The sequence below is a fragment of the Helianthus annuus genome, chromosome 5 (genome assembly GCF_002127325.2).
Source record: "Helianthus annuus cultivar XRQ/B chromosome 5, HanXRQr2.0-SUNRISE, whole genome shotgun sequence".
Taxonomy (NCBI): Eukaryota; Viridiplantae; Streptophyta; class Magnoliopsida; order Asterales; family Asteraceae; genus Helianthus; species Helianthus annuus.
Genome location: NC_035437.2, coordinates 158,363,575 through 158,387,792, shown reverse-complemented (window position 1 = coordinate 158,387,792; position 24,218 = coordinate 158,363,575). Strand labels below are relative to the sequence as shown.

Genomic DNA, 24,218 nt, shown 5'->3' with positions numbered 1-24,218 from the left:
CGATGCTCCTCACCAAGCCCCTTGGAGCTTAAAGCAAAAAGATACATTTCATGAATTTGCCCCTTGCCGCGAGTGGTTTTTGAATTCGTTTACCCCTGCAGAGGTCAACCGTCAAAGGGCGAAACCCCATGAAATGTTATATCGCACCTTTATACTTGGAGAGGCTAACGCTCGTGCTGCCAACCACCAGATAGTTCGCGAATGGCGGACAATGGTTAGAGAACGCGCCGACTGGGAGGGTTATCGTGAGCGCTCGTTAAAACGCATTGCTGAGTTTGAGAAGTCCAAGGCTGCTCTTGATGAGGAGAGAGCCAAGTTTGAAGCTGATAAGAAGGCCGAAGAATGGGGCCGCGAAGGCCTGCAAAAGAAACTTCATAATGTTGAAGAGCAACTGGCCAAAGAGAAGGCCGAGTTTAAACGTATTTGTGCCCAAGACAACGAGCGCGCCTACGCGGCTCGACAGAAGATTGTTGATCTTGAGGCTAAAGTTGCTGATTTGACATCGAAGGTAGAGGAGGCGCAGGGAGAGAAGGCTGCCAAGCAACAGATGGAGGTTAGTTTATTTGTTTTCCTTTATTCTCGCTATGTTGTTAACAAACCAGCCTAAGTTGTTTTGTCGGTTTCCAGGTTGAGTTTTCTGAGGTCCAGGTGCAGCTGTCTAGCAAGGACAGAGATCTCCACGCCAAGGACGTTGAGATTGCGGAGCTCAAACGTCGCTTGAACGAGCAAATCGACAGATGTGAGTCGTTGGAGATCGACCTGGAGGCCGAGAGGGTTAAGGCTGCTACGGCTGAGGAGGCGCGTGCTGTCAGCGCTGCCGCGCTTAACGTGGCTCAAACCAACTACTCCGAGGCCCAAGGAATCGTTGATACGCTTGTCTCGGAGGCTGAATGGATGCGCACTCGTGGAGTATCGCTGGTAAGCTTGTACTTTTGTCTTTTATGTTTCTATCTGGTTAAGAGTTGTACTTAACGCTTTCCTTTTGTTGAAGGTTGCCAACTCCATCTGAAATGTTGGCGAGCTCGATCGTGCCGTTGCTGATCTCACGGATGCGGCGCGTGCGGTGGGTCATCGAGGAGGTTACTTGGAATGTGCCAGTCACGTTGAGCAGGTGCTAGGGCAAGAATTTGATGTAAGTCATTGCTCAGTGACTGAGCGTGCTGATGCTGCGCTTGCACGTGCTGAAAACTCGTATGACAACCTTACCTTGCCTATCATGGATCTGGTTGTGGAATCTTTGAAAAAAGACGACTGGTGCCAGCGTCTTAAAGCAGTCCTCGATCCACCAGTTACCGTCGAACTATCCGATGAAGATCCGGCTGGCGATGACGGTGGAGATGGTGATGATGATGGCAACGATGACGATGGTGAAGATGACGGAGATGATGGTGATCAACGCGATGAATAGAATAGGTTGTTGAATAGGTTATTGATAGGCGTTTGTGCCTTGTAACTGTCTTGTGTAACTTGATTGTAAATGCTGCGCAGTTGCGCAAGTTTCATATATGGATCGTTTTCGCTTTTTCCGTTGCAATTATTGCATTGCTGTCAAAACTTTGGTTAAATTAGCTCGAATAAATGGAAGTATCTTTTAAGTAAAAGGCGACCGCCCGGTCTCGCGCTTTGTTCGCGGAGGACCTTGGAGGCGGTTCTTGTCAACAAAATTTTTAGAATGCTGGAGTGTTTTCGCGCTAATCAAAAGTTTAGCATGCATTTGTAACGAAAAAATGTAATCGAAAAACATGTCGTATGTTTTCATTAAGTCTGGAATGGGCGCATAGGCCTTCATACATTAATTGTTAATGGCATATAGCCGACATAAGAAAGTAAAAACGGGCGCAAGGCCGAAGTAAGTTACATATAACATTTGCGCAGTTGTTGCGCGTTCCATGTTCGTGGTAAGATGTGGCCATCTAAGGTGCGTAACTTGTAAGCCCCTTTGCCCAGGACCTCGTGGATCAGGTATGGGCCTTCCCATTTAGGTGCCAACTTTCCTGGACGTTCCGCATTTGACGCTTCATTGTCGCGGAAGACGTATTCCCCTGGGGTGAAGGTACAGATGCGGACCCTTGTGTTATAGTACCTTTCTAGCTGGGTCTTGTACTTGGCCTCTTTGATTCGCGCGATTTCGCGCCTTTCTTCTAACAAGTCCAAGTCAAGGCGTCTTTCCGCTTCATTGTCAATTGAGTTGACCGCTGTCATGCGTGGTGAGGGTAGGCCAATCTCCGCCGGGATAACCGCCTCTGAGCCATAAACCAAGCTAAAGGGGGTCTCGCCGGTACTTGTTTTTGGCATGGTTCGATGAGCCCATAAGATGCTCGGGAGTTCATCAACCCATCCTCGTCGCTTTGTCCCCAATCTGGCCTTTATTCCCTCGACGATGCATTTGTTCACGCTTTCCACTTGTCCGTTGCCTTGGGGATGCGCAACGGATGTGAAAGTGTGTTCAATGTTCATTTCCTTCATCCACTTCTTGAGATCGTCTGATGCGAAGTTGGTGCCATTGTCAGTTACGATCTTGAGCGGAAGGCCAAATCTGCATATGATGTGCTCCCAGATGAACTTGCGCACAATCATAGCTGTGGTGGATGCAAGGGCTTTGGCCTCTACCCACTTGGTGAAGTAGTCGACAGCCACTATGATAAACTTTACTGCGCCGGGAGCATCCGGGAAGGGTCCCACCATGTCAATTCCCCATTGCTGAAAGGGCCATGCGGTGGATACAGGGATAAGATCATTTTTAGGGCGCAGTGTTTTTGGAGAGTGCCTCTGGCAAGAGTCACATTTGCGGATCTCCTTCATTGCGTCGACATGCATACCAGGCCAGTAGTAACCGACGCTCATGATCTTCGCGACAACCATCCGTGGTCCGGAGTGAATGCCGCAGATCCCCTCGTGGATCTCCCTTATCAGGTAATTCGCATCCTGAGGGTCCACACAGCGTAGTAGTGGCCCTAGGAAGGATTTTCGGTACAAAATACCGCCGTTCATTTCGTATTGTAGGGCTTTGTTTTGGATCTTCCTTGCTTCCGCTTTGTTTTCAGGGAGCACCCCTTCTTGCAAGTATTGGATGATTGGGGTCATCCACGATGGTTGCCCTGTTTCGATCACGTTCACTTGTCGCAGTAATACCGATGGATTCTTGAGTACCTCTATCCTTACATCCTTGGCAAGATGTTGAAAGGAAGTCGAGGCAAGCTTGCTCAAGGCATCGGCAGGCTTGTTTTCTGAGCGATTGATATGTATAACCTTGTGAGTTTCGAATTGTTGGAGCAATTCTTTCGCTTGTTCCAGATATAGAGCCATGACTTCTCCCTTCGCGTCGTATATGCCATTTACTTGACTGGTTATCAGGAGTGAGTCAACATGTGCGCGCAAGTTTTTTGCTCCCATCTTGATGGCGAGGCGTAAGCCTGCCAGGAAAGCTTCGTACTCAGCTTCATTGTTGGTGTTTTTGAAGTCTAGCTTAATGGCGTAAGTAAACTCGTGATTTTCTGGGCTCACTAGGCGTAAACCTGCTCCCGCGCCATCTTCATTTGATGCCCCGTCGGTGTAAAGCATCCAAGTTTCCTCTGTTGTATTTTCCTTGGGAGTCTCTATTAGCTCGCATTCCTTGATTTTATCAGCCGGCACTTCTGTGATGAAGTCGGCTAAGACCTGACCCTTGATGGCTGGGCGTGGCCTATACAAGATGTTATGGCCTCCCAGTTCGATGGCCCACTTAGCCAACCTTCCTGATGTCTCAGGCTTCTGTAGTATAGTGCCAATGTGGAAGTTTGTCAACACAGTTATTACATGCCCTGTGAAGTATCGGCGCAGCCTTCGAGAGGCGTGTAGTAGCGCAAGAACCAGCTTTTCCATTGTGGAATATCTTGTTTCTGGGTCTGTGAGTACCCTGCTGACGTAGTAGATCGGGGTTTGCACTCCGTTCCTGTCTACCAACAATACTGACCCTCCTGCCTTATCCGAGGAGGACAAGTACAGTACGAGGGGCTCTTTTTCAAATGGCGCCGTTAGGGTGGGCAGTTCAATCAGACATGCTTTCATTTGTTGAAAAGCTGTTTCTGCCTCCGGTGTCCACTTGAACTCTTGCTTCTTTACGCAGTTGCGCAATGTGCTGATGAAGGGATACGATTTTGCGGCGTGATTGGAGAGAAAACGATTAAGCGCGGCCAGCCGGCCGGCCAGTCGTTGCATCTCTTTGATGTTTCGCGGTGAGGGCATTCGCTCAATGGCTTGTACTTTCTCCGGGTTCACCTTGAAACCGCCGTTTGTAACAATGAAGCCTAGAAATTTCCCTTCTTCCATGCCAAAAGAGCATTTGGCTGGGTTGAGCTTCATGTTGACGTTGCGCAATGAGTTAAACGTCTTCTCGATGTCTTTCAACATTTGGTCCTCCTCGGGACTCTTGACCACTAGATCATCGATGTAAACCTCAATGTGCTTTCCAATATCTCCTGCAAAGGTCTTGTCCATCAGGCGTTGATAGGTTGCGCCTGCATTCTTTAAGCCGAACGGCATCTTTGTGTAGCAGAATATTCCAAGATCAGTCCTGAAGGCTGTCTTGTCTTCGTCTTCCAGTTTCATCTGCACTTGATGGTACCCTTTGTAGCAGTCCAAAAAACATTTCCATCGGTATGGCGCGAGAGAATCTATTTTTTTTATCGATCTCAGGCAAGGAATAGCAATCCTTTGGGCACGCCTTGTTGAGATCAGTGTAGTCTACGCACATGCGCCATCCGCCATTTGACTTTTCGACCATCACGGGGTTCGCCACCCAACTCTGATATCTTACCTCTCGCAGGATCCCGGCTTTGAGCAGCTCACATACCTGCTCGTTCATTGCTTTTGTCTTGTCTGCCCCTAGGCTGCGCCTTCTTTGGATCTTTGGCTCGACAGATGGGTACGTGTTTAAGCAATGCTCGGTGATGTTGCGCGGGACACCGGTCATGTCTGCCGGTGTCCAGGCAAATATATCCATGTTTCGAAACAGCAGTTGCTTTAGACGTGTTCTGATGTCTGACGAAATGGCGTGGCCAATTGTCACAGTCTGCTCAGGATATTTTCGGTTTAAAACCCATTTCTCTGGCTCGGTCGTGGAGACCTTCGCCGCCTTTGTTGGGCGCAGCTCTTCAGTTGACATTACTTCTTTCTTGGCATATATGATTGCTACTCCTGTCTTGGTTGGGAAACCTATCGCAGAATGAGGCGTTGAAGTCACCATGTTTAGCTCGCCTTGTGTTTCCCTCCCAATAAGCACATCATGCCTCGATTTCACTGGCATTACCATGAAGTTCACATTTGTTGTTCTTGAGTGTTTCCCGTCAGAGAGCGTGACGGGGAAACTGATCTGTCCGAGAGGAAAAACCATCTCGTTGCAAAATCCAGACAAAGGATAATCGACTGGCTCGAGTCGCGCTTTATCCTCCTCATCCAACTGATTGAAACACTGTTCGTAAATGATGTCGGCAGTACTTCCCGGGTCTATGAATATGTAGTCAGTTTCATAATGCCCGATTATACCGGTAATGACCACGGGACGTGTGGTGCGAGGTCCGCCGCGCACTACCGGAAATATAACTTGCTGCTCTTGCCAAGAAGGTTCATAAGGGCGTTTGCCTTTCTCTTTCGCGCTATACCTGGGTCCGTTGATCATGTGAGTCTCTAGTCGTCGGACCTTTTGTGGTTTCCTTCGTCGTGGCACTGGAGTTGACGGGTTTCCTTGCGTACATTCTTCACTAAATGGCTTAGCTTACCGCTTTTGAGCGCTCTCTCGATTTCTTGGCGCAAGCTATAACAGTCGTTGGTCAGGTGCCCTGAATCTTTGTGAAAATCGCAGTACAAGTTGGGGTCTTGCCCTTTCTTGTTTGTCATTGGCCTGGGAGCCTTGAAATCGATATTCTCCGTCATCAATACCTCCTTTGGCGTTTTTGTGAGCGGAGTCCAGTGTTTGTCACGATTGTCGTCTCTGACCGCCTTCTTGTAACCGATTCGGTCAATCGTTTCTCGCGCATCTTCTCTGTAGCGCGGCCTGTCATCACGGCCTCTTGGTCTCTCAGACTTCCAGTCATGACTCTTGTATTTGTTACGCTTGTTGTTGTTGTCGCGCGTACTTCCTCTTGAGAATCGATCTTCTGGGTAGTAGCCCTTTCCACCAGCAAGGGACTCCTCAGTTTGCGCGACGATTTTTGCGGCTTCCATTAGTTTATCCCACTCCTTTGGCATTCCATCTTTGCCTGTGATGGTTCTAATGAGACTATCGCAGCGTATAGCCTTTTTGAAGTGACAGCGCATGAGTTGCTCACTGACGCCGCCTATTTCCAGACACTCTTTGTTAAAACGCGTGATGAAGTCCTCCAGACCTTCACCATCTCTTCGCCAAATATCTTCTACTTCGGCTGTGTCACGTTGGTAGCGACGTTGTTGGCTAAAGTAGCTTAAGAATTGCGTCTTGAAATCTGTCCATGATTTAATCTTCCCAGGCGGAAGGCTGTCAAACCAGGCGCGAGCCGCTCCGGTAAGAGTTTGAATGAACAGGTGGCACCACATGGGCATGTTCCAACCTCCCATGCAGCCCACACTCGTGAATGTTCTGACGTGATCGTCTGGGTCAGTCAACCCATTGAATTTCCCAACAGTTGGGGGTAGCTTCTCTCGTGAAAGCGGCGCGAGTGCAATTTTCGGGATAAACTTGGAGTGTTCCGTAGCTTCCGCTGGTCTGTATGCCAGGCGGAAATCTCTTTCAGCTTCTTCTGTGTAGCCAATGTGTTGTCTTGGCTTGTAGTACTCATGGTTTTTTGGTAAACGATTAAAGACTGACGATTCCTCGTCACCTTCCCATGTGGGATCATATGGGTCCGTTTCTTCCCATTCGTTGTTCATGTTGCGCGGCGTGAGCCGGCTAGTTCGACGGATAGTCGTAGTAACTATCTGTTTCCCCTCTTGTATCGCGCGTGTCTTGTACGCTTAAACGTCTTGTAGGGGGAGGCCTGTTGACTTTGCCTTGTAGATTGGCTGGCGGGGGCATTTGGCGCACCCCCTTACTCTGAGGGGTGACCAAGGACGGTTCTGCCGTCAAAACTGCTTGCTGCGCGATCAGCGATTGGTATGCTGCATTGATGGTGGCGATGTTCTTGGCATACCACGAGGCTGGGGTTTCGCCTTCTGGTAAGCCTAGTAATGCAGATACATTTTGAGGTGGCGCTGTGTTCGACGGTCCTTCACCGTTGTTCCCTGGGGTGACCACTTGGGTGATGCGGTTAATGCTCCCGCGCGGGCCCCCAGTATTGGTAATTTCAACTTCGCCGATTTCTTCGATTTGTTGGGCTTGGAAGTTTTGGATTCCTTCGCCCAACGCCATGTTAGAGTTGGTTCCGAAACCGAACTCTGGAATGATTCCTTGACCAGTCATAGTCGAAGGATGAAAAAGATGTCGAAGGCTCAAATAAAAAAAGATGAGGGTGGTTATAGAAAAAATCGGTGGGCGCCAATGAAGAAACAGTGATCTAATTAAGGGAGTTAATTAAGATTGGTTTATGTTCCTTTCATAGTGGTTAATCTTCTTATGAGTATTTGAGCTCCGACTTGGTGATCTAATCCTGCAAAACAGAACACCGTTACTCGTTAAGAGGGGAATGTGGGGGTTTCCCTCTTAACCAGGCTCCGGCGTGAGAATAAGCGACCGCTTTGAGAGTAATTAAGTGTAAAGAGTGAGAGTAGAGGGAATAGAGTGTTTAACCTGTGGAATGAGGTCTCTATTTATAGCCGGAGAGGTGTAAGAGGTTATGGGCTGATGGGCCTTGGGCCATAAACGGACAACATAACGGATATGCTCTTTGCCTTGCTGGCATCGACCGCTTAGTGGCTTCTAGACGTTCGTTGGTGCTGGCGCACCTTGACTGGAGCCACGTGTCATTGTTGTCGGCCTTGTTGTCCTTTTGTCATCAGCAGACAAGTGGAGATCGTGGGACAGTTGTCTCCGTCGCTTGATTGGTGCCATGTAGGCGTCCTTGTGTACTTTTCTTCAGGCGATCGTGGCGCACGATTGACCAGAGCCTGCTGGACGCTCATTGGCTCCTTTTACTGCCACTTGTACCCTGTGTACCACTGTAGGTAGCTGTGTGCTTCCCTACTGAGTGGTTCTTGTTGGACAGCAACTAACCCGCGCGGGGTTAGTGTGCTCATTTATACCATTATTTATGCTAAGTGTTGATATCTGAGCTTCTTGTCTGCCTTGCCTCGCGCGAGATAGATCGTAATGTGATGTAGGCTGCGCGAGGATATTGGTAACAAGTTTGTTACAATAAGGAGTATGGTCCCGCGCGTAACCTGGGCAGAGGTTTGCGCGGCTTTTTGGGACCATACCCCTTCAGTGGAGTTTCGGGTAGTGTATAGAGTTTGTGAAGTTGATGATTTTAGGTCATGATGTTGGTGACCAACTAACCAAGATATTAGTAGCATTGATGATATTATGCTATTTTGATCATTAGACTATTATACTAATAATTTAGGTTTTGTAATTGTATATAATGCATTCCTTATCCGTAAAAAAACCTGAAAATAATCTAACAAAAAAAAAATAGATGTTTAGGTTTTGTAATCGTATATAATGCATTCCTTATCTATCAATACTCATTTTGTCGATCATGATGACCTTGATAGTAAACTAGTAATATTGACAGTCGTTATGGATAGTTAGATTTTGGTACACTAATTGTTTTGACAGGCTCAAACCGAGAAATGATACGATGGTTGGCAGTCAGGACGCTTTTTGGTTGTCTATCTTCGCGTTAGGTCTCTAAATTGACAAAATACGAGTGAAGCAACCATGTTTATTTTTGGAGGAGGTGTTCATCAAAATCCCAATCTTTAAAACTTAAAAGTTATGTAAAATCTATGTGTTTCGGTTACATAGTTTATTAGTGTGACTTGGGATCCATATACAAGAAAACACCTACATTTGATGCTAATCTACTCATGATTTAAGAGCTCCAAACACAATAAAACACCTACATTTGATACATATGGTTTGTGATCAAAAGTTCTGCCTACTTGTTATTCATTGGTAGTGGAGCATCTTCAAGTTTCCAATTTTTCCCTTTAATTTGCCTTTTTTCAATATCTTCCTATTATTTATAAGTAAATGCATGTGGTCCATAGAAAAGAGTATGGAAAAATGACTTGTCTTGAAAGAGACTCATTGTTTTTAGTACGATATCGTGAAAAATAAGACAAATTAATGTACAATAAGCAATCACCACAATCATAAAGACGGCCAAGTGTCCCTTATAACTTTGATCGTATTATAATCGTTGAGTCATATCATTAATCACAACATCAAGACCCCATCTTTAAACTTAGTGTGCAATAAAATTTAAATTGTAAGTTTAGGTATCCATCAGAGCAACACATAGCAGAATCACTAATACACACAAAAGTTGTAAAAGAAAACACGAGAATTCACGTGGTTCGGATTTGGTGTGGATCCTACGTCCACGGCTGTAACTAGGTATCTTCTTTATTAGCTAAGACTGTACATGATTACAGTTATAATTGGGCGGACCTACATAGTGGTCAGGGTGGGCAGCCGCACCCCTTGAAAAAAAAATTTAGTGTATATTTTAGGCAAAAAAAACCCGACCGCACCCCTTGAAAATATGGTTGAACACCTCATCCGCACCCCCAACAAATAATTTCTGGGTCCGCCACTAGAGTTATAAATACAATGGCTATAAATAACCAAGGATTATGGTTTCTAACTTGGAGGCTAAGAAACTATATATGGGCCTAATAATTAGTTAATGAAACAAGCCCCAGAAGCCCAAGACAACCAATTAATCAAGCCCAAAAGGCTTCCCAATCCTTTTTTTTTTTTTTTTTGAACGGCGACTTTCTTGTATTAGGCTACCGCACTCCCCAAAATGGAGAACCTTGTTGCCCCACTCTGGCTAGACTATGTTGTCTTAACCGGGCCCACGCTGGCTTCAGAGTTTGGTTTGGGTGTTCCCCCGGGAAACCATACCCCCAGCGGCCACTTGACAGTCGTTGTGCCACCACAAGAGCAGAACTCTCTGGCGTAACACACGGTGGGACGAAAACCCAGTGGGCTCAGCATAGAGCAGGATAGAGCCTGACACCTCTGCAAGAAGGCTAGGCTCTATCTATCATTGTCTTATCCACTAAAGTGACACAAGTGAGGATTGAACTTGAGTATATATTCTCTTAGTATAAGCATATCCCAAATTATATTATCATTTTTCAATTATCTACACTTTCCATTTTTTCCTATTTTTGATATAATATGACTCTTCATGCAATATACTTTGTTAACAAGAAAAGAAACATAAATAATTGATTAAAATATGCAACTCATGCTTATTTGTGGATTGATGATTTGTAAATAGATATGCTTTTACTAGAATAAATCCTATCTTTTTGGTGATTTCCAATCCTAGAAAGATTCACTCGTACCACTAAATAACAAATGCCAAAGATATGTGTAACCCCACCAAAATAAATGATTTCTTTCATGGCAATAAATCCATATTTTGTTGGCTTATAAAAGAGGTACCGAGCCAATAAGGTTTACCAAGGTTTCAATACCAATGGGATAAGTCATAAGAGAGAACGTTTAAAGAGACTTTTCAAGGCATTGACTGTTCGTTCTCCCTCAAAGGCTTCTGGCACTAGCTCTATATATAATAGAGTGTAAGAGCATGTAGCCAGAGCCTTAGGCAGAACGGAAATTCAATGTCTTGATGTTACACAATCTTTAAGTCAACATCGATATATCTCAACAAGTTGATATGGAGTCGTCTCTTTCTTCTCTCGAGGACTTCTAGCAGCTTTTATGTAAGTTGAAAATGTATTGTTTATCGTTTATATGAATTCAAAATGTTTTGTAACATTGTAAAGTGAAATATGCTACAACAACATGTTTCTAATTGAATTTGGCTACAAACATAATCAAACTAAAGCGTACACAATCGACATTATTTACTCTAAACCAAATTATAGTTTTTTTATCAGCAATAATCTGTCCTATTTAACTTTTGTTTCTGTGCATGTCATTTTAATTGTACAGATTTACATTGAAAATGACATAAGTGCAGTCTTTGTTGTAAATGTCTTACTGATTGATTTGCAAGCCTTTATAGTATGTCATATGGGTTCAAAACTTTTCAGCAAAAAGATTTGAAAAGCTGATTTTTTTACTGAAAAAAAAAAAGAAAAGAAACTTCAAAGTTTAAAGTGAAAACATTGGTTGGAGCCTTTCTGTAGAAGAAAGGTCTCTCCAAAAATAGGCGTACGCCACTATTTGCAGCGAGCACACGGTATTCTTTAGTAAAAGGCGAAAGAATAGTTCGCTTTGTGCTCACTGCATGGCTGCGTGCCTTTCAACCTTCTACCTGCTTGTCTTAGATAGTGGATTTCACTTCTATGCTTTCTTCAACTAACCGATGTGGGACGCACTCCAAAGGCTATATTTTGGCAAGTTTTCAAAGCCTCTACACTGGTTTCAATCCATGCACTCTCCTAATGGTTGTTCCCAAAATATTCTCTACTTGATAATTATCAGTTTTGTTAGAGATTAATGCAGAGGCAAAGATTAAGTTAATTTCCGCCTTCATAAATATCATTATATAGTTGATGACACTGGTTGTCTGTTTGTTCAGAGCCGAACTCAGTATCAAAACACGCAATGAGGCGAATACATGTTAATTTACCGAAAACACAAATCAAACAGTGTTTTACAATTAAAGAAATTGGTTTGGTTAAGGTTTTGACGCTTGACCAAATAAAAACCATGGACAAATCTTCTAGGGGTGTGTAGCTACAAACTTGATCATACCATAAAATAGTGAAACCGTACTGTTTACTCTCTAATCTCGCTGCGATTATAACGTTTATATCAAAGTAAAAGATAACTGTAGATTAATAACAAACCGTACTGTTCGGTCGCGCCTTCGCTTTCAAATTTCAAGGATGAAAAACTGTTACGATTCCATCTCTTCTTCTGGAAGAATTATCATTTTTGGGGGATGATAACTATAAAGACGGAAACTGATGGATGTTCGCCTCATGTTTATGACGGCTGCTAATTCAATATACAAGAGAAAGACACTTGTAAATTAGCAAACCTTCATAACTGTCATGGGTGTAAAAATCTTTAGCAGAAAGGGATCCGAATAATAACATGTATTCAACGGCCGTTTATCCGAGTAGCTCAATTTGTGCTACCTGTTCTGTGTAATTTTATAAAACAAGCTGCTAGCAGACTACAGATGACAAAATTTGTAACGTGCGATTAACAGAAAAAGACCGTTATAGTAACATTAAAAAATTACATAACAAGCAAAAAACTTAGCACTAAAAACATTGGTTGGAGCCCTTCAATAATTGAAGGGACTCTCCAAAAATGGGCGTATGCCACTTTAATACAGCGAATACACGGTATTCTTTAGTAAAAGGCGAAAGAATAGTTCGCTTTGTATTCACTGAATGGCTGCGTATTTATCAAACTTCGCACCTGCTTTCCTTAAAGAGTTGATTTCACTTACAAGACTTCTCTATTCTTCCGATGTGGGACAAACACCAAATAAATACTATTTTTCCCACTTTTCAAGCCTCCAGGACTCTCTACTATCATGCACTCTCTTAATTGTTATTCTTATAATCTTTTCTACTCAATAACTGCCAGTATTGTTCGATAAAGAAGAAATGATCAAAGCTCTACAAAATGAAGATAAGAACCAATTCTATAAGATTGTACCCATTAAAGTAATTTTAAATAGAGAACTTTGGGTAAAAATCTGGAATTTATGATCTATTGCCTGTTTCAATCAATCAATCTGTACTCTAGTTGCAAGTATCTGTTCGTACGTTTAGTCCCACATCGGCTCATAGCTGAAGTTGTGGCTGGTTTATATGACACAGGTGGGTGATGGTCACTGTCCCTTCGGGGACATCCGATAAAATTGGAACGATACAGAGAAGATTAGCATGGCCCCTGCGCAAGGATGACACGCACAAATCGAGAAATGGTCCAAATTTTTTTTGGACCTTTCCGATTAAACTCGAATTGGGCATTTGATTATTTTTAATCTCTAAGTTGTAACTATGACAAATTTGTAAAATTCAAACTGTATTTGTGAAGCTATCCTTATGAATTAGCCTCAAAGTAGTAAAATTGATGATTTTATACTTAAAGTCTCTCTACCTTGTGAAAGTCATGATGTTGGTGACTAAGACATTAGTAGCATTGATGATATTATGATGCTTAAAAATGATAGATCATAAAAAGAATGTGTAACAACAATGATGATTATTCTAAGTGACAGTTATGTTAATTGGTTGAATTCCAGACTGAACACCCTTAAAATAAGATCATGGTTGCTTCACTGGTACTTGGTCATTCTGTTCACCATAGCCAAGATAGTCAACCAAAAATGAATAAGATGCATAAAGATGTCTCACCAACATTTTAACGATTGTTGTACTATTTCATAATTTGCAGACAAGATTTAGAAGCTTTAGCTTTTAAAACAAACAATGTAAAACTTAGCAGAAAAAAAATTGAAGAGCCTTTTTTAGTGTTAAAGTTGAACTCAAAACATTGGTTGGAGCCCTTCAATTGTTGAAGAGTCTCTCCAAAAATAGGCGTATGCCACTTTAGTGCAGCGAATACACGGTATTCTTTAGTAAAAGGCGAAAGAATAGTTCGCTTTGTATTCACTGCGTGGCTGCGTGCCTTTCAAATGGTGCACCTGCTTGCTTTAAATAGTGGTTTTCACCCCTGTTCTTCCTCATAACCAACCGATGTGGGACAAACAACAAATGCTAATTTCCCGTTTTCAAGCCTCCAGGCTGTTCTTAAAATCTTTTCTGCTCAATAACTGCCCCTTTTGTTGGAGGTTGACGCGACCGGCAACTAAGTCCCGATGGCATAAGTATCGCCAACATCGGTAAAGGTTTAATTGAACCGGTGTCATCTGGATTCAAAAACCTCAGCAGAATGCGCACATGAACATGAATTCTTGATCAACCCTTAATGTTACAAACTATTTCCCATTTGAACCGGTGTTTAGCAGTCCAGACCGTAGCAGATTTCAATAATATTTTTTGTTTATTCAATATCTCATTTTCTGATTAATTTTGTAGTCGGACTCTACATTTAACTTATTGAAGACTTGATGTTGTTTAAATTGCAAATCCACATCAAAACATATAGTATTTTCTTGTTTTGTTTAAGGTGTGTGTGTATGGTTGAATTTTTTGAAGAAATAGGTGGTCTGGCCAAAACATAAGTTAAACTAGGTGACCTTGAAAATCTTAATGGAAACTAGGTAGTCCGTCAAACGCGTTTCAGGACTTCAGATGGAATTTTTGCAGGTTTCAGATGTTGTCAGATCTTGTAGGGAAGTTTGCCAAATGGTTTTGAAAAAAAAAAAAAAAAAAAAAAAAAAAAAAAAAAAAAAAACTCGCCTTATGGATGTTATAACCTCAAACAAGTTGCTCCATGTGACTTTTCTGAACAAAATTACAATGGCGTCTGACAAAGTCGTTACAAAAGGAAGTTGTAGAACCGGATTGGCAAGCTGTAAGTTGTAGAACCCATATGACGAGCTTTTGAAGTCCTAGAACCCATATGGCGAGCTTGTTTGAAGTTATAAGTTATAACATCCATACGGCGAGCTTTCTTTTTTTAAGTCCTGGAACCTATGACGAGCTTGGAATGTCCTTAAAAGTTAAAACCATTTGGCTAACTTCCCAGCAAGATCTGACAACATCTAAAACAGTGAGTTAAAACCCGCTCAGGTCAAGGATCGAACCAGCGATCGCCGCCTACTCGCCTAGTCTCCATAATCACCTGGAACATAAGGCCTATCCCATACCACTCCACCACTAGCTTATTGGCCATACTACCTAGTTTTCATTAACATTTTGAAGTTCTACAAAATAATTGTGTATGGTTTTCTAAATTCGTGATCAAATCTGATCTGACCAATGGACCAGTTCGCAATCCAAACCAATCCTGAAAACATACTCAAAATATACAATGTGCTAAAATGAGTCACTCTTTTATATTTGCCTAAATATGGGTCTAAAAGAGCCAGGGGAACCCCTCGCCTGGGACACAGGTCTTATTTGAAGTCTAAATGTTGTGGCGTAAAAGTTAGCAAAAGGAATCAAAATATTTGTGATCGATCTAATTTTGATACATAAAAACCTATCTTCTCATAAGTTAAGAAATGGCTTGTACAAATTATGAAAAATAAAGCAACGAAATTAGAAAAATAAAATTCTTTAGCATCCATAAAACACTGCTCACACTACCACTTTTAAGAACCTGGTTGAATTAGATACTTCAAAACTGTTGATTATCCCTCATCATTTTTTTTCACTTGTATACCATCATCATACATCAATGCTTTCACCTTTAGATTTCTTTGACTTCTTTGACTTTCCATCCTTGCTTTTGACCTTTGACTTTTCGGACTTTTCTTGTTCAACCGAGATCAATTCTTCTTCATCTTCATCCACGTTTTGCGACTTTTTTGCCTTTTTCTTTTTAGCAGAGCGTGACTCTTCATCTTCCCCGTCTAAATTCCGTGATTTTTTGCTCTTTTTATGTTTAGATGAGACTCCCACCTCCTCATTTTCATCTAAAGAGCGGGATTTTGATCTCTTCTTTTTCTTTTTAACAACAGGCGGTGATTCTTCATCTCTGTCTACGGGCTCATCATCAATTTCTTGTTCACTTGGAGGCATAGTTGCTACCGAACCGGCAACTTCTGTTCAGACAGATAAATGTTAAAATGTGTAAGCCATTAATAAGTAAGAACAATCAACTAGAGACTAACCATCATCTTCAAAATTAGAATCAAAGACGACTTTTGTGAGATGCTGCTTTAAAAAGACCTGCATCAATTCTCAAACTAAGTTAACATGCAACAATATATGAAACAATGAATCTTGCGCTTGCCGGTTAATTTATATTACGAAGTAAAATAGGCACATGTACGAAATTTGCCCATGTTACAATAACAACATACCGCAGAGAGTAACTGCCTCGATTTTATATCCCAGATGCGTAAATAGCTGTCAAGTCCTACATCAATATGTTAACTTAATCAAAACAAATATTTTATAAGTAAAATATTCATCAAAAAAGTATTTCCCTACCTAAAATACGTGTGAACATTTATATAAATATTGAGTAAAATGTCATTTTCGTTCCTGAAGTTTGGCCAATTTTGCGAATTTCGTCCAAAGGTTTGAAATCTTGTCATTTTCATCTTGCTTGTTCATCCATCCATTTTTCTCCGTTAGGTCAGGGGCGTTTACATCTTTTTTGTTAACATAAAGGGGTATTTTCGTCTTTTTGAATACTTGTACATAAAAGAAGAAGGCCAAATTGCCCTGTAAGTTAACTAAAAAGACGAAACTACCCCTGACTTAATGAAAAAAAATGAATGGAGTTAACGAGCTGGAAGAAAATGGGAAGATTTCAAACCATTTTAATCCAGATGCGAAAAAACAAACCTTTGGACGAAAGTCGCAAAACTGGCCAAACCTCAGGGACGAAAATGACATTTTACTCTAAAATATAATAATTTATAAAAGAGTTACTAACCAGAATAAATATTTGTTGCATAGAAATCCAAATATTGCATATATCAAGATTGCAACAAAATATTAAGTGCTTGAAAAAATAACTCACCACAAGAAGCTATCACTGGGAGATCTGGATGTCTGGTTATCGATCTGATGCTTCCAGAGCATTTTCCCAAAAAGCATCCCAATAGTTTCCCTTAAAAAACAATTTCAACAAACAATAAAGGCATAAAAATCATAAGTTATATACAAAAGAACTTTAATATTCAAAAACAATGTACCTGTGCGTATGTCAACAGATGCAAGATCACCAGATCCATTGCCAATGTATATTGTGTTACCATCTACGTCTTCAGTAACCGCCTTAATAGGCGTCTCACGAAAATCAAATGACATCACAGGTCTTCTTTGAGCAGACATATCATACAAACGTACCTACATGTTATACCATTTTATTTAGAAACTACTGACAATGATGTTACATCATATGTTGGATATCTTGCCATTATTACCATGAAAATTCAAGGCAGAATAATCGGGGTATGAAGGTTGGGTGAAAGGTTAAAAAGTTGGAAGAAAGAATTAAAAGTTTATACTAGGACTACAAACGAACCGAACGTTAAGCAAACAGTTTGTGAGCCATTCGATGGGCAGTTCATTTGTGTTCGTTCGTTTAATAAATGAACGAACAAGAACACAAAAGTTTGTTCATTTAGTCAAATGAACAAACATGAACAAAGGCGCGTTCGTTCATTTATGTTAATTAAAGCTTGTATGTGTTCATTTGTTTTCATTTGTGTCCGTGAACATTAGTTTGTGTTCATTACCTAAAGTTAACAAACAAACCCAAATGAACACAAACACGTTCATTTCCTTAACAAACGAACATAAAAATAAAAATCTCGTTCGGTAAGTGTACATGAACAGTTCATGAACACACATATTTCTTAACATGTTCGGTTCATTTGCAGCCCTAGTTTATACCAATCGTAACGAGCCGGTTGACCCGAAATACTTTTTGTACAAAATGATGCATCATTTTAAAAAATTTAGATTAAATTGGTTTAGGAAATTTTAGGCATTAAAATTACACTTGAGAGACTTTCAACCATTTCCACTCTTCCCTTTCAGCCTAACTTTTTACTGTACCTGTTTGACCCGTTAAGAGATAAAAGATAACCAAAATAGACCCATATTTTAAAAAAATTGGGTCGTAATTGTCACCTCTGTAATATATATGGAAATTTGAAGTTTATATGGTTTTGGGAAGTGACCTCATGACTGTTAGTGCCTGCTGCAAACTTGCGGTGATCATCTTTGCTCATAAACGTTGCTGAAGTAAACCAAGTAGGTGTAAATATACCAAGGCTGTTTTTAGGAGGCTGCATTGTAAATATAAAAAAAAACATATGGTAAAGAAAGTGAAATGAATTCGGAAAGCATTTGCCTTCAAAACCATAAATATGTGAATGAAGAACAAACAAACTTACTGATTTAGCTGTCCAGATTTTCGTATGTGTTGCAAGATCCCAGATATTAACCTCTACTCCCTTCCTGATGTGCAGCAAATGTGTCACATTACAGTATTTGAATACCACTATATGACCTTATTTTATGAGGTTTGAGACATAATAAAAGATAATAACAATAAAATAGATTAAAAAAAAAAAAAAAAAAAAAAAACTCACCCTCCAAATAAGGCGTAGTTTTCGTTTTCATCGACTTTACAGCACAAGACATTACCAGCAGCACACACGTTCCATGTTGTTGGAGTATCATCACAAGTGGAATCCCCTAGTGATTTTGGAATCGTAACAGATCTCACGGTTGTAAGCCCTTTTGTAGTGCATGTAAGAAAGGTGCATGACCTACTTTTAAGCACAACACATTTGATAAATGATAAGTTTACTATACAAATTTGATATTATATATAACCACAAACTTTTAAGCATAGCACATTATATAAATGATAAGCTCACTTTACAAATTGATAGTATATATAACCATAACTTTTAAACTGAAACTGCATGAACAAAAAAACAATTACAAACATAATATATATGATCAATAATAGATTTACTTGGTTCTTTCTGAAGAACAAAGTTTCCTTTAGAAAATGATTCTTGTGAAACAAAATGAAACTAGCTACTTTTTGTAATGCCACATTAGAGCAGTTAGTAATACAAACTATTCTCAAGAACAACAAATGTAGCAAGGCTTTTTGGTAAATAAAAAAAAAATATATAATCTAAACAGATACCTGGGTGATGACTCAGATTGCTGTTTTTTGAATAAATGCAATCCAACTATGTTGTCTTCTTGAGACTGAACATCTGTTTGGTTGGTGGTAGCTAATGAAACTTGAAGATCACCATTAATAGGGCTAAGCAACTCAACCTGTGTTGTAAAGAAACGTGTAGTGAGGCAACTAACGATGTAAATACTTAAACAAGCAAGTATTACTTGATGACTAGGATTTATGATGATAGTACATACTTACCGCGCCATTTTTCCTTGCAACAGCTAACAACTGTAAGAAAAAAAAAAGAAAGAAAACTATATGATTAAAAGCTCCAAACAGTAAACAGCAGTACGCAAGTGAAGAACCACTATGTTTGTGAACAAGATATGTTAAGGCCCAGCCATTTGAGCAGGCCACCAGTAAGGTTGCTCCTAATATGCAAGCTGTTATAACCTAAAGTATATATTGCTACCTTCCTACATTTTAAGTACACACAAACCAAAAACAAACCCTAAGTGATTAATATGATTTCATATACAGACACATGTTACTTCAATCAAAGGTATTGCTGAACTTCATTAATGAAGTACCCTTGTTAAAAAAAAAAAAAAAAAAAAAAAAAAAAAAAAAAAAAAAACTAGTTCTATTAGCAAAGGATAAAAGACAGTTTGCAATATCACCATTAACAATGATATTTTGCGAACCAAAACATGATATCTGTTATGAAAACAATTTCACATATGCAAACATCATACTACAAACTAGTGCCAAAGCACACAAGTCTCAAGAATTCTGAAATGAAATATCATATTATGTAATCCAGAACATACAGGATCAACTTTACGGTCATTAATCGAAGCCGCGAGCACACATCTAGAGGCGTCCGGTTCCCCCCATCGCTCTACAACCTTAGTAACTCCTCCTTGCTTACTCCGAGCTTCACTAACTACAGTCACAAAACACACCGATGACAAAGCACATCATCCAAATTAGACAAATTACAGCAACTACATGAACAGTACACATTCTACATAATAAATGTTAACTGTTCGGTTCAATTTAGGTCACGATTCGGACATAAATTAGCAAGTGTCTACAAAATGAACAAGAGAACATCAAAATTACAGTAGCTACATGAACAAACTTTGACGAGACCGAGAACATCAAAATTACAGTAGCTACATGAACAAACTATATTCTACAAAATGAATGTTTAAAAGTTTTGATTCAAATTAGGTCACAATTCGAACGTAAATGAGCGAGAATCGTTAAATTAAACCTTTAATGAGACCGAAAACATCTAATTAGAGCAACTACATAAACAATCTATATTCTACATAACAAATGTTTAACTGTTTAGTTGAAATTAGGTCATAACTGAAACGTAAAAGAGCGAGTATCGTTGAATAAAACCTTTGATGAGACCGAGAACATCGAAAGTTATGGCGCGAAGTGGAGGACATCCAGGAGATTCTAATGTGGTTGTTCGAGGCATCGTTTATGCCTGTTGCTGGAGAAAATGAAGACAGTTAACTGGTGGTTTACCGGCACGGAGGAGGCGGCGGTGGTGGTAACGGAGGAGACGACGGCAGAGGCGGAATAGGTTTGTTTTCCGTTTATTGATCAAGCAAGTGCAGAATTAGAAACCCTTTGGGCTATATTGTAACTTTAGTAGGATAAAAACAAAATCGAGCTGTTTGTATGAAGCCCAGTACACTAGGCCCAGAATTAAACCCTTTGGAAATTGAGGCTGCGGTTTTCTAAAAAAAAAAAAAACCTCGAAACATAGGTTATCTGCGCTACACAAGAAGGTATGTTAAAAAAATGTATCTAACTACTATTTGTTATAAAAGATTTGGTTATAAGGAGTAAGATTAAATACAAACTATATTTCGCATACAAACTGTAAGAATCATTTTAAAAGTGTCACGTGTCATCAACCAATTATAGAAAAATGATAAAATAATATCCTAAATAATATCAATTATATTTAATTCCCTATAAATATGCTAACAAGCAATTAATTCTTTATTTGGAAATTTCTTTTGTTTTCAATGTGTTGATTAAGAAAAGTGCTGATATCATTCAAATATGTGCTAAAATCAATTATCTTGATTAATTTTTATGTACTAATATAATTCAAAAGTGCTACTTTTATGTATGTATTGTTTTGGTATGTGCTAATTTAACTTTTTTAAGTGCTAGGATCTGTTCTTACGGTTTGTAGGATAAATATGGTTTGTATAGGAACCAACCCCTTGGTTATAAAAAATTACAAATTTGGAAGCAGAGAAAACAACTATAACATTCTCAAAATTTTTAAATATAAAATAAAGTTATTACATGAATAGGTCATGGGTAAGTTGACCGATAGAAATATAAGGTATTTTGGCGAACGTAGAAACCGTTTAATAATTATAATAATAAAAATACGTTATAATTAACCTTACTCCGTTTTTAATGAAACTTGGTTCAAAATGTAGATACAAATATTCTCGTTCTAAAGACATATTCATTGTTTTGTAAAAACGTCATATTTTAGAAGTTATAAGCGCCAAATGAGTGAAGCAGCTGGATTAATTATAATAATAAAATATTAATAAAATCTATAGTTAAATGCCCGGATAGTCCCTGTGGTTTGACCTTTTTTCACCTTTAGTACCAAACTTTCTAAAATTACCTCTATAGTCCCAAACTTTTCGATTTTCGTTCCCAGATAGCCCCTGGCGCGAATGAAGGTTAGTTTTTTCAGTTAAGTTGAGTGTGAAATTACTAAAATGCCCTTATTATTAAAAAATAACTTAAAGGTAAAAAAATATATTTAAATCAAGTGAGGCCACCTTTATCCTACCCCTACCCCACCCCAGCCCTTTCTCTCTTCTTCTTTCTCGTTTTTTGTTGCAAGAATCAAACCACCACCACTTCATCTTCCCCACCCTTCACTACCATCTCCACATTTCACCACCACCTTCAGACCCTCTCCCCCTCTCTCTCTCTCTCTCTCTCTCTCTAACCCACCACCACCACCTTCATCTCCACCACTGCCACAACCACCCTCCGCCACAATCACCACCGCCGCACCCACTTCATCTCTAAACCACCCATCACCGATCACTCCGCCTTCATCCACCGCATATCCCCCTAAGTTAGATATCCTATCCTACCAAACTATACTAATCCATTAAACCATTTCAACACATATACAAACTCAATGAATTCACACAAATCTATTACATAATCACAAGTTAAAGTGAGAAGCCATTCACCGAGTGGTTGACAAACATCACTGTCACTAAATCAATGGGATTTTTTGAATTATTCTACTCATTTAAATCATGTAGTTAGCAAATATCTGATAAGCTTATCATTTAACAATTTAAACAGAACAACAGAATTCATTGCACTAAATTAGGCATCATGTTATACCACAAGCTCAACACAGATCCAATTTGAGCGATGGAGAGTGGCAGTTTAGATCGAATTCGAGCAATGGTTTAGATGTAGAATTTGAAGACGTCGCCAGTTTGGATGTGGAATTTTGAAACCATCGTCCGTTGATTGGAGAAGATGTGGAATTTACGTTGGTTTAAAAAGGGTGATGGTGGGTTGTTGGTGATACGACAGTGATGTTGTGCGAAGGGTGATGGTAGTTTGTTGAAGAAGGGTGATGGTTAATTTTTTGTTGTGAGGATGATGTATGATTTGTTGCAGACAAACAGGGGAAAGAGAGAATGAAGGAGTAGGAGGTGGGTGGGTGGGTAAAGGTAGTGCCCACTTTGTTTTAAAGTTAAATAATTAATATCATTTCTATTAAGGGCATTATAGTCATTTCACACCAACTTAACTGAGAAAATTAACCCTCATCCACGCCAGGGACTATCCGAGAACGAATTTGCTAAAGTTGGGGATTATAGCTGTAATTTTGAAAATGTAGGGACTAAAGGTGAAATCTGGACATACCACAAGGATTATCCGGGCACTTTTCTCTAAAATCTAAACTTACCTTTGAAATTATACACATGCCTACGTCTGCATGTGTATAATTTTAAAGAAAAATCAAAATTTGCATTATGAATTAAATGGGTACGTGTCCTACTGAAATTAAAAAGATAGAATTTTAATTAATGCATTGTGTACGTGTATGAGAAGTTGTTATGCATGAGGTGTACGTGGATTTCCCAACTTTCTCTCCAAGGTTGTGGGGTAGTATAAATAGAAGGTATGCTTCAAAGAACAAAAATTACTCATTCTTTTCCTTCTGTTCACCTCTATTTCGCCAACTTCCCCTCTCTCTCTCTCTAAAATATTCTATATTTTTATTATTTATTATTAATAAAGTCCTGCCCCGTTTTAAGTGTTGTAACCCCTGATCACTAAGTCAATACTCTATCCGATTGATTTAGAACCCACCAACGCATGTCAAGGCTCTGCCCGACTAAGTTCGTTGGGGTTCTGTCTCGTGACTTATTGATAAAGTTGAATTGGGTTACTATACTTAAGGCGAATGCATTATATATTTTATTAAATAGTTCAGGAATTATACCCAGGATATAACAACCCTCCTTAAAATAATTTGGACACCCCTAAACGCTCCTAAATACATCTCATATGTGAAAAACGACCCGAATAACACCTATATTAATAAATAATAAACAAAACAAAATTCCATGGTCGCTCGCGGGTCACGACGGAGACAGCAAGAGCTGTCGCGGGCTGCGACAACTAGGCTACAAGGCCGCCCCTGGGCCGCCACGTGTCATATACGTGTTGGGTCTATAGCCGTGACCAACCAAATCTAGAACCTAACCTACAGTCCTTGCGGGCCGCGAAGGACTTGGCTATGGTTGTCGCAGGCCGCGACCCGCTGTCGGATCAGCACTATGTGTAACGACTCTCCTAGGACCCTTAAGGTAACCCTAAACGCTCCTAAATACACCCCGAGTGCGAGAAACAGACCCGAAATACCTTCGTGCTTGAAGAAATCAAGAAAAACAAGATTTTTGGTTCGCTCGCGGGCCGCGTAAGAGTTAAGCCAAGCTTACGCGGGCCGCGACAGCAATGCAAACTACCGGATAACGATCAAGGCCACGTGGCATGACACGTGTTGAAACCTCTGATGACTCAGCCGACCTAGACTTCCTCGCGGGCCGCGTAGATGTTCCTTTGAGTTTACGCGGGCCGCGACACGCCCTATTTCCAGCCCTATAAATAAGGAGTTCGAGTTCAGTTGAAAGTCGCTCAATTCTTTTCTTCTTTTAGCTTCTATTATAGCAAAGTAGTAGCTCGGGTATTATACTCTAAAACCCGAAACTATGCTCGTTATCAGGGTAATAACTCTAATCACGGACACGGTACTATA

The 24,218-nt window shown here is 40.2% G+C and overlaps 2 protein-coding genes and 4 non-coding genes across 7 annotated transcripts; 2 read left to right on the top strand and 4 right to left on the bottom strand.

The window, feature by feature from the left end:
• Positions 1 to 211: 211 nt before the first annotated feature.
• On the top strand, positions 212 to 1,408 carry LOC110943823 (myosin-6-like). Its single transcript, XM_022185555.2, has 3 exons — positions 212 to 553; positions 628 to 918; positions 1,022 to 1,408. Exons 1-3 carry the CDS (start codon positions 212 to 214, stop codon positions 1,406 to 1,408), a joined length of 1,020 nt encoding a protein of 339 aa, XP_022041247.2.
• Positions 1,409 to 11,268: 9,860 nt separating this feature from the next.
• LOC118492769 lies at positions 11,269 to 11,387 on the bottom strand. The gene has a single exon (XR_004894771.1). It is a non-coding gene; the product is annotated as a U5 spliceosomal RNA (small nuclear RNA).
• A 1,000-nt stretch (positions 11,388 to 12,387) lies between these two features.
• Positions 12,388 to 12,507, bottom strand: LOC118479425. Its single transcript, XR_004859560.1, has one exon. It is a non-coding gene; the product is annotated as a U5 spliceosomal RNA (small nuclear RNA).
• Positions 12,508 to 12,952: 445 nt separating this feature from the next.
• LOC110941625 lies at positions 12,953 to 13,055 on the top strand. Its single transcript, XR_002594204.2, has one exon. It is a non-coding gene; the product is annotated as a U6 spliceosomal RNA (small nuclear RNA).
• Positions 13,056 to 13,624: 569 nt separating this feature from the next.
• On the bottom strand, positions 13,625 to 13,744 carry LOC118492858. The gene has a single exon (XR_004894859.1). It is a non-coding gene; the product is annotated as a U5 spliceosomal RNA (small nuclear RNA).
• A 1,474-nt stretch (positions 13,745 to 15,218) lies between these two features.
• LOC110941624 (WD repeat-containing protein DDB_G0290555) lies at positions 15,219 to 20,500 on the bottom strand. 2 transcript variants are annotated; one of them, XM_022183288.2, is made up of 12 exons: positions 20,273 to 20,500; positions 19,690 to 19,805; positions 19,118 to 19,147; positions 18,878 to 19,014; positions 18,306 to 18,488; positions 18,108 to 18,171; positions 17,892 to 17,999; positions 16,899 to 17,052; positions 16,724 to 16,813; positions 16,056 to 16,111; positions 15,864 to 15,921; positions 15,219 to 15,794 (listed from the first exon to the last, which is right to left on the bottom strand). In XM_022183288.2, the coding sequence occupies exons 1-12, from the start codon at positions 20,352 to 20,354 to the stop codon at positions 15,418 to 15,420; spliced, it is 1,455 nt and encodes a 484-aa protein (XP_022038980.1). In that variant the 5' UTR covers positions 20,355 to 20,500; the 3' UTR covers positions 15,219 to 15,417. The 2 variants fall into 2 exon arrangements, with proteins under 2 accessions (XP_022038980.1, XP_022038981.1); XM_022183289.2 differs by having other exon boundaries at positions 18,306 to 18,485.
• Between the last annotated feature and the right edge of the window lie 3,718 nt (positions 20,501 to 24,218).